Source organism: Neomonachus schauinslandi, chromosome 12 (assembly GCF_002201575.2).
Source record: "Neomonachus schauinslandi chromosome 12, ASM220157v2, whole genome shotgun sequence".
In the NCBI taxonomy this organism is placed as follows: Eukaryota; Metazoa; Chordata; class Mammalia; order Carnivora; family Phocidae; genus Neomonachus; species Neomonachus schauinslandi.
The window spans coordinates 69,538,673-69,554,194 of NC_058414.1; the positions used below are offsets into that span (position 1 = coordinate 69,538,673).

General features: G+C 40.5%; 1 protein-coding gene across 1 annotated transcript; it reads right to left on the bottom strand.

The window, feature by feature from the left end:
• Positions 1-1,137: 1,137 nt before the first annotated feature.
• LOC110588948 (40S ribosomal protein S12-like) lies at positions 1,138-14,237 on the bottom strand. The gene is made up of 5 exons (XM_021699341.1): positions 14,231-14,237; positions 11,790-11,942; positions 11,491-11,574; positions 10,490-10,502; positions 1,138-1,633 (listed from the first exon to the last, which is right to left on the bottom strand). The coding sequence occupies exons 1-5, from the start codon at positions 14,235-14,237 to the stop codon at positions 1,138-1,140; spliced, it is 753 nt and encodes a 250-aa protein (XP_021555016.1).
• Between the last annotated feature and the right edge of the window lie 1,285 nt (positions 14,238-15,522).

Genomic DNA, 15,522 nt, shown 5'->3' on the forward strand with positions numbered 1-15,522 from the left:
ATTCTCTGGATTACAGACATAGCCTTCTTTCATTTTTCCTTTGTAATGATTAACATGACCTTTATTGATTTCTGCTTATTGACTTTCGCTAAAACTAAAAGAAAAGTATGCAAAGAGAAAGGTGCTAGACAGAGTGTGACCATCTTGTTATTTTGTTCTATAGAAACTAATTCTTCGTGGAATTAGTTTCATTATGATTGCTTAGATAGGCGTAACTAAGATGAGTAGTCACTTTATCATGAAACCCCAGAAATATTCCCACAATTATAAAGATTGCCATAAACAAAATGAAAGAGAATAGCAGGAGCCAGCTGTGGAGTCTCCTGTTTTTCAGGATCGTCCCCCATACTTGGACCTTGTCAAACAGCATGAGTAGCTTGGCTCGCGCCACAGTTTCTTTGAGGATATTACTCTGCAAATCCATTCACCCCTACTTAAGTCAAGTCTTCAAAGAAATGGAACTCCATTGCCAAATATTTACTTGTTCACCCTTCTCTGTCTTGGGTCTGTCTTAATTCACCTTTACTGTTTTGTGGCTTAAGGTCCAGATAGAAAGGTAGGTAAATTATCTGCAAGTGTTCTACACGTGGGGAGATGTATCAGGTAGAAGTTGTTGATTGCAAGCAACAGACTAATAAAACATGTATGTGTTAGAAGAATTTGCTCACCAGGTTTCAGAAGGCACAGAATCAGGGCTGTTTCCGGATCTCTGTAGCGGTCTTAGGAGTGTGCTGTGGAGACATTTTGCTTCATGTATTTGAGAGATGAATACGTTAACGTATTGTGGCAATGGCTTCATCTTAACATTTAAGTGTAAGTTAAAAGACCAAAAGGAGCCAAAAATCCAAATAAAAAAAGAACTTAACACACAGAAAAGAACCTACCACTCATATTTTTGGAAGGTAACTTGACTGTATATTTATAGCTAGGAAAATGATCATGTCCTCTGATCAGTAATCTTAATCTTATAAAATTAAAAAAAATGTTTGTTAGTTATTAAGCTTATACTTTTGGCAAATTTTCAGAATGCATTTAACTTTGACTTTCATTTGGAGAATACTTTCAGAAATTATGATTCTGTGGAATTGCGATTTTTTTTTTTTTTTTGGGGGGGGAATAAGAACCAAGTTTATTTGTTCATTTCTTGTGGTTGAAGTATTCCTCGATGACATCCTTCACCTGAGACTCTTTGCCATAGTCCGTAACCACCACACAACTGCAACCAACCACTTTACGGGGTTTTCCCTCTCTGTCAATTTTACAGAGGCCTACCCATTCCCCTAGTTTCTTGTCATCAACTTTGATTAGGTTGATTTGGTGTTCAGCACAAAGGGCCTCCACCAACTTGACATACATAGGCTCATCACAGTTGGATGCAAGCACACAAAGACGGGCTTGGCGCTTGTCTAAGGCTTTGGCAGCTTCGTGAATTCCACGTGCTAGGCCATCGTGGACGAGGGCGGTCTTCAGCACCTCTTGTAAAGCAGTATTAACGTCCATTACACCTCTGGCAGCAATGCCTTTCTCCGCCTGGCAGTGGATTACGAGTGTAGCCGAAGTCTTGACTGCGCGCGACCTTCTGCCTGCGCGCGACCTTCTGCCCCCGCGCAACTCGTTGGCGGCAGGGAGAGAGCTGGAATTGCAAATTTAATCAGTATTTCAGAATATTTCTTGGATAGCTTTGTGCCTGCCCACGAGATTTAACACTCTCAATCAAATCTGTGACTTAGAGTTGCAGCAATACCTAAAGATGTACAGTCCGAGTCAGTGACTTAGGCAGAAAACCTTAATTCACAAAGGGCTGCGTTAAAGCCAGTTCCCTGAATCTGAGACTCACAGACATACCTCTGCCTTCAGCTGAGTGCACTTTAAACTTGGAATTGGAATCAGACTTAGCACCACGTCTTGTGAAGTGAAAGGTCAGCTATTTAATGGTATAGTTTTAATTAAATGATAATGGCTCTTTGTGTTCTATAAAAAGAAAGTAAGCAAGTTCCAAAATGGAAGACTGAGTAACTAATTCTAATGGGGAGATCAGACTTAGGAACACAGACAGCAAAGTTCTTATTAATTACTTTTTTTAATGAAAATTTATTTTGTTCCATTGGCCTCTGCATTAACTTTTATAATGGAGTGTATTTCCTATATTTATGTTAGGATTTTAATTACAGCAAATGTTGCTGAGTCATCTTACCCAGAATGTGGAAGACAGAACAGGAATACTGAAGACATATTGCTATTGGAAGTTAAGATAAACTGTAGTGATCATGAAAACTTGCTTTTCAGTATTCACTATTTTAGAAACAAATTTTTAAGTTAGATATCATATTAATTCAAAGTTATTTTTCCTTCAATATTGGCCATTTCCATCTCAAAACTGACAATGCTTCTCATTTCTGTAGATAGGGTTATAAATGTTCATTATTCAGTTTATGGTTACTATGGTTAATTTAAATCATAGGGACCAGAGCGACTTTGTGAAGATTCTCATGAAAGCAAAAGTAAAGACTGAGTCATCAGCAAAGCTAATGTGCACGGGAAAGGCGGATGCACTGTGTGAGTCTGTGTGAGCCAGTGCTGGCTGCTTCCCTCTTTTCAACGTTGATCTACCGACTGCCTCCCTTTACTTCTCAATTTCACCTTATATAAAAACTTCAAATCTGCCTTTTAGCCAAATTACTCTCTTGAAAATGTTCTGAGAAATCCAATGATTTTCTAATTGCTAGTGCCATGGATTTTTAATATATTTTTAACTGCAGTTTAACATAACATGTTGAAAAATGCACAGATCATAACTGTACATCTCAATGAATCCTCTCCTCTAAAGAGGCAACCACTGTCCTTCCCTTTATGGTTTAGTTTTGCCTGAGTTTTGAACTTTATGTAAACATAATCACACAGTTCTCTCTTTCTGGCTTCTTTGTTCCACACTGTATTTTTAAAGTTCTTCTAAATTGTTAGATGGAGGTATTTATTTTCATTTCTGTACAGTGTTCTATTACAGAATATATCATAATTTATCCATTTTACTGGCAATTTGAGTTATAGCCAAGTTTTGGTCATTTTGAATGCTTCCGTGGACACTTTGGCACGCATATTTCTTTTGAGTTATATATTTAGGGATGGACTGCTATTCCATAGGATGAATATTCCAACTTTCGTAGATGATGCCAAAAATTTTCTCAAAGTGGTGATCATAATTTAATTCCTCCACCAATAATGTATGAGGCTTTTCATTACACAAACATGTTATTTTGAGTCTTGAATTTAGCTGTTTTGGTAGGTGGTTAGTGCTATCTCATTGCATTTTTTATTTGCGTTTCCTGGATTACTGATAAAATTTGTCACTTTTCACAAGTCTGTTGTTTGGATTTCTTCTTTTGTGCAGTACTGGTTCAGGGCTCTTGCTCATTTTTTTTTTTGTTTTTAATGCATTGTTTTTTCTTACTGATTTGTAGTTTTATGTATACACATATCTCCTCTCGGTCTGTGGCTTGACTTTTTACTGTTTTAACTGTGTCTTTTGATGAACATACATTTTTAATTTCAATCAAATCAAATTTGTCAGTTTTTTCTTTTACTGTTACTGTTAAGTGTGCGGGTCTGCCTTGTGTGAATAGAGGTCTCAGTTCTTGGATTCCCCACGAAAAGATTTAAGTGAGGATCTGCAATCAGATAAAGACAGCCAGAAGGAAAGTAGCAAGCACAAAGCAGTTTATTAAAGCAAAAGTACACTCTCCAGGTGGGAGAACAAGCAGGTTTGCCAGGTGGAACCAGCCCCTAGGTTGTTTTGGGATTGGATGTTATTGCATCTTTCTGAGCTGGGAGGAGCTGGGAGGTACAGTGGGGTGGTCTCTTATGGAGGCTGCTTCCACCCATTGTCAGCCATTGACAAAGTTTGTATTGCAATTGTCATGGCCGCTGTACATCTCAATGAAGCCCCCTTTCTCAAATGTATTGAGAGATGTAAAGCCCTCCTAACGCAAATGTATTATAATGAGTCTAAGGGTTACCTGGGCAGAGGTAGAAGGGGAGAGCACATGCTCTGCTCCTATGGCTCTTGGTCTGTCAGCCCTAAGGTCTTGGAAGCCACAGGGTGGGGATGTTGTGCCCCTGGGGTTCTGTTTATCACCAGCCTTGCCTCCAGCTCAGGTCTCTATCATTTCCCTTGGAGAACTTGGGACTCTGCCTCCCGTGTTCCTTCCACTGCTCACAGCTAGCTTCTACCTAACATCAGTACTTTTTACATTTTCTCATCCTGAAGGCATGAGAGTATTTCCTATATCGTCTCCTAAATGTTTTACTGATTTCTCCTTTAGAAATCACTTTTGGACATTGTAGAATTAGAGATCAAGTCAAACAAGGCTTGTAGGGGTGTTGTCTAGGAAAAGTGGAGATCTTCAGTTTGATATAAATGGTTCCAAATCAAGGGCTCAAACAGTTTTTACTGGAAAAAAAAATTATAGTCTCAGGTTCAGAAGAAGGGAAATATAAATAGCATTTTTCGGGACAATGATGATTGTTCATCCTGCCATCGGTGGGCTTTGTGATTTGCCACTAATCGGATTGCAGTTTCCTGAGTGTGCTAAGCAATGAATTGCTTTGGGATGTGAGGAATGAAAGCCCAGCTTCCCTGAAGACCATCAGGTGGAGCAGCGTACCTCATTTTGAGGAAGGGCTTTGAAATCCTTCCTTGTAGGAACAGCAGTACATTTCAGCTAAAAGAAATAGATGTTTGGAGAAATCATAGTGCTGTTTTTTCCATAGTTGGATTTTTATCTGAATTCTGGTGTGTTTGTTACTGAATAGAAAATAAAATATGAGCCATTTAACTGAAAGAAAAAAGTATCAAGGAAATCAGCTTCATAATTACTTAAAATGGTATCTATTCTACAATTGTTCCTTTTTAAAAAAAAAAAATAACTCCTATCTTACACTTCCCAATTAGCAGTATTTTCATGGAGTAGCTAACAAGTGAAATAAAACTATAGATATGGAGACAAATATACTGGTTCCTCTTGCCTTGTTAAATTGGTTTCCAAACAAAATGGTTTCGGTACTCTTAGTTGAAGAAATTATTAATGATGAGAGTAGTTGGGATTTCTGGAAAGGGGCAAGACTTGAATTGAGTCATGAATACGTATGATTTTAGTCATTTGAAAGGACTTGAGTGAAGGAATCACAGCAATGTGAATGGCATGGATTGGGCTAGATCCTTGTTGGGTGGGAGATAGCAGGAGAGTTTTTGAATTTAAGTGAGGCCTGATTTGGAAGGCGTTGAAAAGGAGGCAGAGGTGTGTGCGTTTGATGTGTCCGGAAATGTGGGAAACTGTTGGAGGAATTGAAGAGTGATGAAAAGCACGTTCCAGAAGGGCTGACTGTATGGTGGTGATTCTGTGGAGGGCCGGCCAGCTGAGGGTCTAAATGGTTAGGTAGAATGGGCAGGTGCTTTCGAATCAGAAAAGCCTAGCTGTGCTCCGTGCTGTACCAGCTAGCCTCTCTGAGCCTCCATCTTCTTATGTTAGTCAGTAATCATTTGCTGGCAAGTGACTGAATCTCAATTCAGTCTAGGCTTAAAAACAAAATCTATTGGACAATTACTGGATTGACTGCCAAAGCGGAGGGACTGCGGAACAGCCAAGCCTGGGGAAAACATAAAGTGAGGCAGCCGGGGGGCACTCAGGAAATGGAGCTAGAGATTTCTCTTTTCCTCTGTGGGGAACGGCAGGGTACAGGGTAGCTTTCACTTTTCGCACAACCACAGTACTGGAGGGGGCTACTGGTCACTGCGTGCTCACTCTCTCTTCCCAGTTTCTCTAACAGAGAGAAAGGACTCTTTTCTTGGCTAGAGTGATTAAATTCTGAGAGAAGAATTTATGACCTAGCTTAGGATCTTAGGCAGGTTCCTCAACCTCTCTGTGCCTCCGTCGCCTCATCTGATAAATGAGAAAAGTACTGGGACCTGTCATAGGGTTGTTGTGAGGATGAAATGCCTTCAAACGTTTACAACATTGGGAATGGTTGCCAGCACGAAACTGCTGTGGTGGTGGTGTCACTGCTGTTAGGGACGCCCTGGACCATCCCTGTGCCCAGAGTGTGTGGTTTCATGGTTGACCCCAACGTGCCTGGGAGGAGGGGGAAGGGCACTGTCATCCATACCATGAAATTGGGTGGGGAAGGGGCAATGCCCCACAGAATGGTGAGGGGAAGCCAAGGGCTGCCAGGCAGACAAAAATAACAGCTTTCCTCCATTTCTCATTTGTAAAAGCTTTGCAACTGAGGTGCAGTGCTACTGTTGAGAATTAATAAAAATGTATGTGAAGTGCCTGTCACACGGCAAGTCTGTAAGATACGTTTGCGCTAGACAACTGCACATGAATAAAACCAGGGCCTGGGCTGGATACCAGTAAGGGGAAGTAATGGAATGAATATTGGAAGGAAAATCTGATGGACTTGGATTGGTGTGTGGATTGTGTTGATGGTGGACGGGGGCGATCACTTCAGCTGTTTTGCCTTTTGGCTGTGCCTTATGACAAAGAGCAGTTGTATACACAGACGTTCCCATTAAAAATATGGGTTTTGGGGGCACCTGGGTGGCTCGGTCAGTTAAGCGTCTGCCTTTGGCATAGGTCATGATCCTGGAGTCCTGGGATGGAGTCCCAGTCAGATTCCCTGCTCAGTGGGGAGTCTGCTTGTCCCTCTCCCTCTGCCTCTCCCCTCACTTGTTCTCTCTCTCTTAAATAAGTAAATAAAATCTTAATACAAACAAACAAACTATGAGTTTTGTTAGTTCCTCCCGTGGGTGGGAGGGTTGCTCAGAGGGTGGGAGGTGTATCTTGCAGTCTCTGCAGCTTGGTGCTATTCAGTCCATGCTAATAGAGATGAAGGTCTCAGCATCCTGCAGGTCCTCTAGGACCCTGGGTTATGCTTCCTTCAAACAGAAAGAGTGACGTCTTCAGTCATCAGTCCCAGCAGAGAAAGCAGTGTGCATGGCTGGCGAGAGAGATATTGCTAATTTGTGGCAGAGGAGTCTCCCTTTCTATGAGGCTAAGAGGGTATTGTGGCTCTTACCAGTGCTACCGGATGATCCGGTCATTTACTCCTTTCTTCATACTAACGTTCACATTATTCAAAATCCAAACCAACATTTATAGCATCATATTACATTGTTCGTAATTTTGGGCTATAGGCTTCCACTGATTAAATTACTACTGTAGTGGTCGTTTTTTTTTTTTTTTAATCCATTATATGGTGAATTGAAAAGGAGAATCAGATGTAAAAGAGATCATCTCAGACCTTCCCCAGGCTCCGAAATGAGAGAGAGGCATGAGTCAGGGATAATTCCAGGTTTTTAAAGCTTCAGCTAAGAGGTGGGAAAATACGTTTTCATTTCAAACTCTTTGGAATGTTCAAGTAAACACACCCTCAAAGATCTTTTTGTGTATGATGTCCTCAAAATGAGGACGAAAAACTACAAATTCCAGCAAAACAGCATTGTGACATTGCTCTGAAAAGATTTTGTGAAAGGAGTTGTGTAAAGATTTGATCGACATAGATTATCCCTGCAGGAAAGAAAAAGCCTGGGAAGAGAAAGAGGCAGAGAAAATGGAACTTCTGATTTGTCCTACAAGTGCATAGCAGACCAGAGGGGTTCAAAGAGAGGAGATTGGGAACAAAACGCGGAAGGTAAAATGCAGGGGGTAGAAAGAGAGTCTGCAGAGGGCTCTGTAAAACAGGAGGTTCTGAGATCTCTTTGCCTCCAGATGATACTCTCCAATGCGTAGAAAAGCGTGAGAGGGGTTCTTATTTCAGAGTGGTTTATTTGACCTCCTGTTTGGTGCTTATGACATTCATTGACCAGAGCTTCACCTAACTTTTATTATTTCTTACGATCTTCATCATTCCTGGGGCTGCCATATGTACACCCGCCCCTGCAACACACACACCTGTGTCTGTGTGTATAAATGTTATAATTGTGTTAGAGAAGAAACAAAGCAGTGCTGGTCACACGCATTTGTGGTGTGTGCTTATGAAACATATACCTCATTCACTCCTATATCAGTTTCATGTTCACTTTATTATTAATACATCAGTTCACTTTGTACTCTGAGTCTTCTAAATTAGCTAATTGTATTGATCAAATGAATTCATAATCACCAGTCACCGTCCTAATTAATTAATAGCAGCAGGAGCAGTAACAATTTTCTGCCTCTCTAGTGTTTTACAGTTTACAGAGTGCTCTCGCAGATTTATCTTATTTGATAAATGAGCTTGCAGTGCGTGTTGCATCCATTCAACCAGCCCGTTAGGCAGACAAAAATGCCCTCTTTAAGTGAGGGTATCTCTTTTCTCACAACCACAGAGAATGACCTCTGTTCCAAGGCCTATTTCAATAAATGACATGGAGATTTTAGTTATAAATACAGACTAGCTGAAACCAGGAATCTCAGATAAAGATTTATTTCTAGAAATACATATACATTTCCCTAGAATCAGGAAGTAACCAAATTTGACACAGAGAATGTACATAGAATTGAATATAAATTTATAGATATCTGTACCCAGCCCTCCGCTCCTACTTTATAGGGCTTTCTTCCTTTAACATGAATGGCATGGGGCAGTCATTTTTGCTTTCACATGGTAATGGCCAGTATCCCTATTCCACACATGGACCAGCAGCCCCATCCCTTCCCACTTTCCTAGAGATTTGGGGCCCTCCTCCTCATCTCTTGTTTTGAGTTCCTGCTTACACCAAGCTCTTGATCTCTGTGTCTTGCCTTCTGCAGCTGGTCTCTTCTTTCTGCCCCACATCAACACAAATATGGAACAGTCTGCTTCTCTGCAATCCCACAAAGTTATGCGAACACAAGTCTCTTGCAGTTAGTAGGGTAGTATGGCAGGTTTGGGGACATGGAGGATCTAAGAGGCAAAGGGCAAGGCATCATATCACAGCACAGCAAACAAGACACAAGAGTAATCCTTCTCAAACCTGGTTTATAAGTGGATCACTTGGAGATCTTGTTAAAATACGGATTTGGATCCCGTGCGACTGGGGTGGGGCTTGAGATTTTGCATTTTTTTTTTTAAGTAGGCTCTGTGCCCAGCTTGGAGCCCAGTATGGGACTTGAACTCATGACCCTTAGGTCAAGACCTGAGCTGAGATCAAGAGTCAGACACGTAACGGACGGAGCCACCCAGGCATCCCAAGATTTTGCATCTCTGATAAGCTCCAGGTGCTGCTGCGGCTGCTAGGATAAGAACTCTGCATTTAGAAACTCTGGCGTGCAGCAATCTAACTCTGCTTATCTTATTTTCATTCTCTGCTACGTTGGCATTAAGAACAGGCATCCTGCTAGCATTAAGAAAAAAATTGTTTTATAAGTGTATGAGGAAAGGAACTATTTTACTCCATAGAGTTCTGATTTAGGTAAAAAAAAAAATAGTCTCTATTTTCCTCACCTTTAACTGCTGACCTACCCATCATAGCTCTAGCTACTTGAAGGTTCTATTTAACTAGAGTATAAAACCAATATGCATGATAACGAGTCGTCCCCAAACAATATAAAAGAATTGACCTTGATCGAATCAGGAACTCACCAATAGTGAGCTTTGAGTGGTTGGTATTGCCAACTCTAAGCATAACCCCGTAGGGGCAGGAATTACATGAAAGGAAAAAGCTCTAGATTAGTGTCATGGTTAAGGGTAGGGGCTGGAGCCAGAGTGCGAGGGTTAGAATCTTAGCTGCCCTGATTAGTAGCTCTGTGGCCTTGGCAGAGCCACTCCATACAGCCGTGGAGGGTGTATAATGGTGCCCACTGGAGTTGGGTGGTATACAACTTGCAAGTATATGTATAGCCCTGGACCTTGGGCACCTCTTGAAATTATTCTCTGTCTCTTTTTCCTTATTTGTAAATGGAGGCAATAAATACCAACTTCCTAGAATTGGGGAAAGTTTTACATGACTTCATACTTACTAAGTGTTGAGGACAGAGGCTGGCCTATGGTAAACATTCAGTAAATTCCATGTTGCCATTAATTTTCTTTACGATGTAGGCAAAAGGGCAGTAGGGATTTCCATGAAACAGGAATTTTTTTGTGGCTTTTGAAAGACGTAGGAAATCAAGATTAGAGAGAAAAGAATATTTGATGTATGTCCTTATTATTAATACAACTCTACTGAGAATTAATAAAACAAAATACTTAGACAATTAATAATTTTGACCCCAAATATCCAGCTTCAAGCCTCTTATGTCAGAATGAGGGACAGTCTGTTTGCCTAGGAAGAAATCAGGTCAGGATCAAGAACAGTATAGAAGTAGCTAAAGGAGAGAGATGTGGGAAGGCTTTCATTCAACATTATTTGACAAGTATTTATTGAACACAAATGATAGGTGCCAGAGATAGAGTGAGGAATGAGATTACAAGGTCTTGCCCTCCGAAACTGATTTATCATTCAGCCAGAAAGGGAGACAGGAAAATAAGCAATTACAGTGTGATGAGTGCTGTAACAGGAAGGACAGGGTGATTGAGGGCAAGCATTTTCTGTTTCAGCCTAGGATTTGCTGTGTTTTTCTGAAAAATTTGAAGGGATATGTTTAAAAACATTTTAATGGTAACAATTGAAAGGGAGGTAAATTGTGACTATAGAATACCCTCATCCTAAGGTTTCCCATGGGTCATGCTCCCCGGGAGCATGTGACTGCCCAGGCCTGCCCTCCATGCTCACACCCTTGGCGTTCCTTCACCTCCCACATGTTAAGGATCAGGTTGGGAAGAGGGTACGTGTGATAATTTCCTGTTGCAGGGAAAGGTAGTTTGGGTTAACTTGGTGAGGGTCCTGTCAAAGTAATAGACTATTTGTTCTCTATCAGTGAGATCCCAGAGAAGACAGGGAAATGACCAGAGGTTCCTGAAGAAACTCAGCCAACTAGCTTCACTCTTAGACTTTGTCCTCTTGTTCCTTCACCCTTGGACCAGGTCTTTGCATTTTACTTTTTGCTCCAGAACTCAGGTTGACTATCTCTGGTGCAGGAAGGGATACCCTATGACTTCCCTCTCCACCTCAGCCAGGCTCCCCATCCCATTCTTGAGTAGACTGTTACCCCTACTTGACTCATATCAGCCTCATTTCAGTTAGAAAAGCTTTCACAGCACTATGACTTAAGACCCCGCCCACAGATTCTCTTAAGTGTTGATCTGTGCATCAGTCATACAAAGAACATTTTCTGTAGCTTTTAAGGAACCAGTACTGAGACTGCATCTATTACAGGCATATCCCAGAGATGTTGCAGGTTTAGTTCCAGACCACTGCAATAAAGTGAATATCACAATAAAGTGAGTTGAATGAAATTTTTGGTTTCCCACTGCATAAAAAAGTAAAAAATGTGCAATAACATCATGTCTAAGAAAATGTATTAGTCTTAATGTAAAATACTTTATTGCTAAAAAATACTAACCATTTGAGCTTTCAGTAGGTCATAAACTTTTTACCGGTGGGGGGGTCTTCCCTCAGGTTGATGGCTGCTGACTCATCAGGGTGGTGGTTGCTGAAGGTTGGGATGGCTGTGGCAATTCCTTAAAATAAGACAATATGAAGTTTGCTTCATTGACTGACTCTTACACGAGTAATTTCTCTATAGCCTGCAATGCTGTTTGATAGCATTTTACCCACAGAAGAACTTCTTTCAAAATTGGGATCTCCTCACAGCCTACTGCTGCTTTGTCAACCAAGTTCATGTAGTATTCTAAATCCTTTGTTGTCATTTCAACAATCTTCACAGCATCTTCACCAGGAGTAGATTCCATCTCAAGAGACCACTTTCCTTGCTCATCCATAAGAAGCCACTCCTCATCCGTTAAAGTGTTATCGTGAGATTGCGGCAAGTTAGTCCTATGTTCAGGCTCCACTTCTTGTTCTGGTTCTCTTGCTATTTCTACCACATCTGCAGTCAGAACACACAGAACATTTATCGATTGAGTTTGCCATTTTATAGGAACATGGTTCATGGTACCTCAAAACAATTACAAGAGTAACATCAAAGATCACTGATCACAGATCACCATAACAAATACAATAATAATGAAAAAGTTTGAAATACTGGGAGAATTACCAAAATGTGACCCAGAGACATGAAGTGACCAAATGCTGTTGGAAAAATGGCGTCGATAGACTTGCATGATGGAGGTTTGCCACAAACCTTCAAATGCAATATCTGTAAAAAAACAGTATCTGAGAAGTGCAGTAAAGTGGAATGCAATAGAACGAGGCATGCCTGGACATTACTCAGTAAAGATCAGTGTGATTTCTTCCAGAATGTACTGCCAGGCAGGTGATGGTCCTGGAAGGAGTGATAGAGAATCACAGCTCTGAAGCCACCTGCCTCAGCTGCAAGGAAGCTCAGAGCTAAATTTAGTACTCAGGCAGAGGATTATATCACCCTCACTTTCCTTTTTCCCTATTAATTTAAATCTCTGTCTTAATTTAACCTCCCTGTGTATATATGTATGTGCCTTTTCTATAAGAAGACAGGATTCCATGATGGTAATAGGAAAGTTGTAAATTATACATGTATTTTAAAAATAGTAATATATTTGATAATGTCTCTACCATTTTTCAAGTCACTCAGGCCCAAATCTTGCAATCCTCTCCCCTCCCTTCATTCCCTAAAACTATGTCGCATCAATTTTTTTCTCTCGCAAATCCTGAGAGCCGATTTTTCCTCTATCACCACCACCCCCACTGAAGTTCAGGCTCTCACTACGTTATGCTTAGATTATTCTGCCATCCTCCTGTCACACTCTGAAGTATGTCACCTTAAGTCAAGCCTCAGTATCCACATTCCGTAAGTGCTGCCTTCATCAGGCCACTCCTATGCTCACAAACTTAAACTGATTCTCAGTTTCTTTGCTAAGTTTTATTTTCATTGCCAGGTCCTTGGGCCATCGTTGTGTGCCTGTCTGACCTTTCTTCCTTTAACCTCTATTATCCAAACTCCATTCTTGTCTAGCTTGTTTCTTCACTGCCGGATGCCCGTCTCCCAACCTTTGCTCATGCGTCTCTAACCAAGAATGCTTTCCTTCTCCTCTCCCCTCCTCAGCTGAGATGCCTTTTTCCTTTTTTAAGTATTATTTAACAAGTGACATCAGAGTTTGTCTGAGGGAGAGAATCATCTTTGTTTAGGGAACATGTAAGAACAAAACTTTGATAAGCTGGTTGGGTGAAAAATGGGACCTTAAGGGCATGGGTCAGTAGTGGCTAAGGCAGAAAAATGCTTGCTGGCTCTGCATGAGAGACAGAATGGGAAGGGGAGAGAGCAGTTGTTGGGGGTGGGGGTGGCGGCAAGCAGAGGAGAGTAAGGGGTGGTGGTGGCAAGCAACAGGTGGAATGCTTTAAGAACAGGGAAGTTTGATTTTCACTTTGAAATTACTTTCTTTGCTCTAATGGAAGCCCCCTCTTCCATTTTCCCCAAACTTCACTTTCATTTGCTCTCTGCGCACAAGCCTAGTATGAGGGTTTCCTGATAGAAACCACAGAAACGGGTTGTTTCATGTGTGATTCAATGTAGCATAGAACAAGGGTTTTCTCTTGAGCTAGATTTCAAGCTCATGGAAGGCAGGAGTTACAATGTATTTCCCTTCAGAATTCTCCACAGGGCCAAGCACAAAGCTGGGCAGTCACATACCCAGTTTACCAATGATGAAAGTAGGAAAGTTGTACTACTTGAAGTAGATAGGATGAGCAATTCTCAGGTACATTTACAACTGGCACAGTGGTTAACATACCCACTTGTAAGAGGAAAGTCAAATGTTGTAAAACCTGTTTTTTTAGGAAGTGAGTGTAAATATTCTCATTTATAGCAGAGGTTGGCAAACTTTTTCTGTAAAGGGCCAGATAAAAAATATTTTTGGGGGCACCCGGGTGGCTCAGTCATTAAGCGTCTGCCTTCAGATCGGGTCATGATCCTGGGATCGAGCCATACATCGGCTCCCAGCTTTTCCCTCTCCCACTCCCCCTGCTTGTGTTCCCTCTCTCGCTATCTCTCTTTCTGTCAAATAAATAAATAAAATCTTTAAAAAATATATTTTTGGCTTTCTTGGCAATAATGTCTTTGTCATAGCTACTCAACTTCACCCTTGTAATGTGAAAGCAGTCATACACAACAGGTAAAGAAATGACCATGGATGTGTTTCAATAAAACTTTATGGACACTGAAATCTGAATTTCACATACCTTTCATGTCTATGAAATATTGTTCTTCTTTTGATACTTTACAACAACTTAAAAAATGTAAAAACCATTCTTCATTGGTGGGCTGTATAAAAACTGGTAGTGGGCAGGGCCTTGGTGGGTAAACCCTAATTTAGAGAATCTATCTTGCTTACTTAGGTACTTAACGAAGTAAGCTTTTATTTTTAAAAATCTACATTCCGGGAATTCCATGCATAATTTTGTTTGAAAATAAAGTTTCCCTGCTTTATACAAAGTTTGAGAGCTCTTGGTAATGATTTTAGACCACCATCAAATGGTTTTATTTCCCTTGAGCCATTATCAAAACTATGAAGTGTGCATCAGCACTAGCAACTGTAAATGACTCAGACACATGGGTCGAGAGAGAACACATACAGGGTATGAATACCCAGGCATTTGTATATCAGAGGGCTAAATCACAGAGACTGGGTTTTTTTTTCCCAAATCTGTAGAACAGTTGGAGACTGTGTCAATTAACTACTTAAATGTATGCCCATTTGCATCTTAGCCGGTGTTGGAGGACTTAAAATCTGTCTACATTAAATTTGTGCAACATCCCTGAGCTTGGTGTCTGGTAGCTTTAGGAATATTATGTAAGTTTTTAAGCCAAAATTCAAAAGAATATTTTGGCTTCAGACTGAAAATAATGCAAGGTTGTTGTTTCCTTATAGAAAATCCTAAAGTTAGGGCTTAACTTGCCTAGGGAAGAAATTCATAATTCAGTAGACCCTGTTAGTTTTCCTGAAGCCCAGAAAAGCTTGAGTTTAACTCATATACTTACACCCATCAAACTTTTATTTTTCTTTTCTCCTACTGGGGTCATTTAGCTCTAAAATCTCATTAACCATTTTCATAATGATATCACAATATACTGCAGGGATTATTGTAAACATTAAAAAAACTCATTCTGATCATTCATTTTACATTGATTATACTCCTGACTCACCATGGTTACAACACATTCTGTTCTAAATTTGTCCAAAAGGCCTAGAGAAAAACTGAAGATGGAAAAAGATAATGATACCAGGAAAGTGAAAATACACTTCAGTAAACCCCTGGAAAAGAGGCATAGATATTATCACACCAAATTAATGCAAATGTACTAGGTCCCTCAAGAGAACTAAAGATGACATGATTCATAACCTGATTGCCTCCTGGTGTATATCAATATGATTTCCCTTCTTATTGCTATAGTGAATTGTATTTGGAAAAGATAACAATTTCATCTAGTTTAATGGTTTTTCTTTCTATTATGAGTAACATTTAATCTTTTT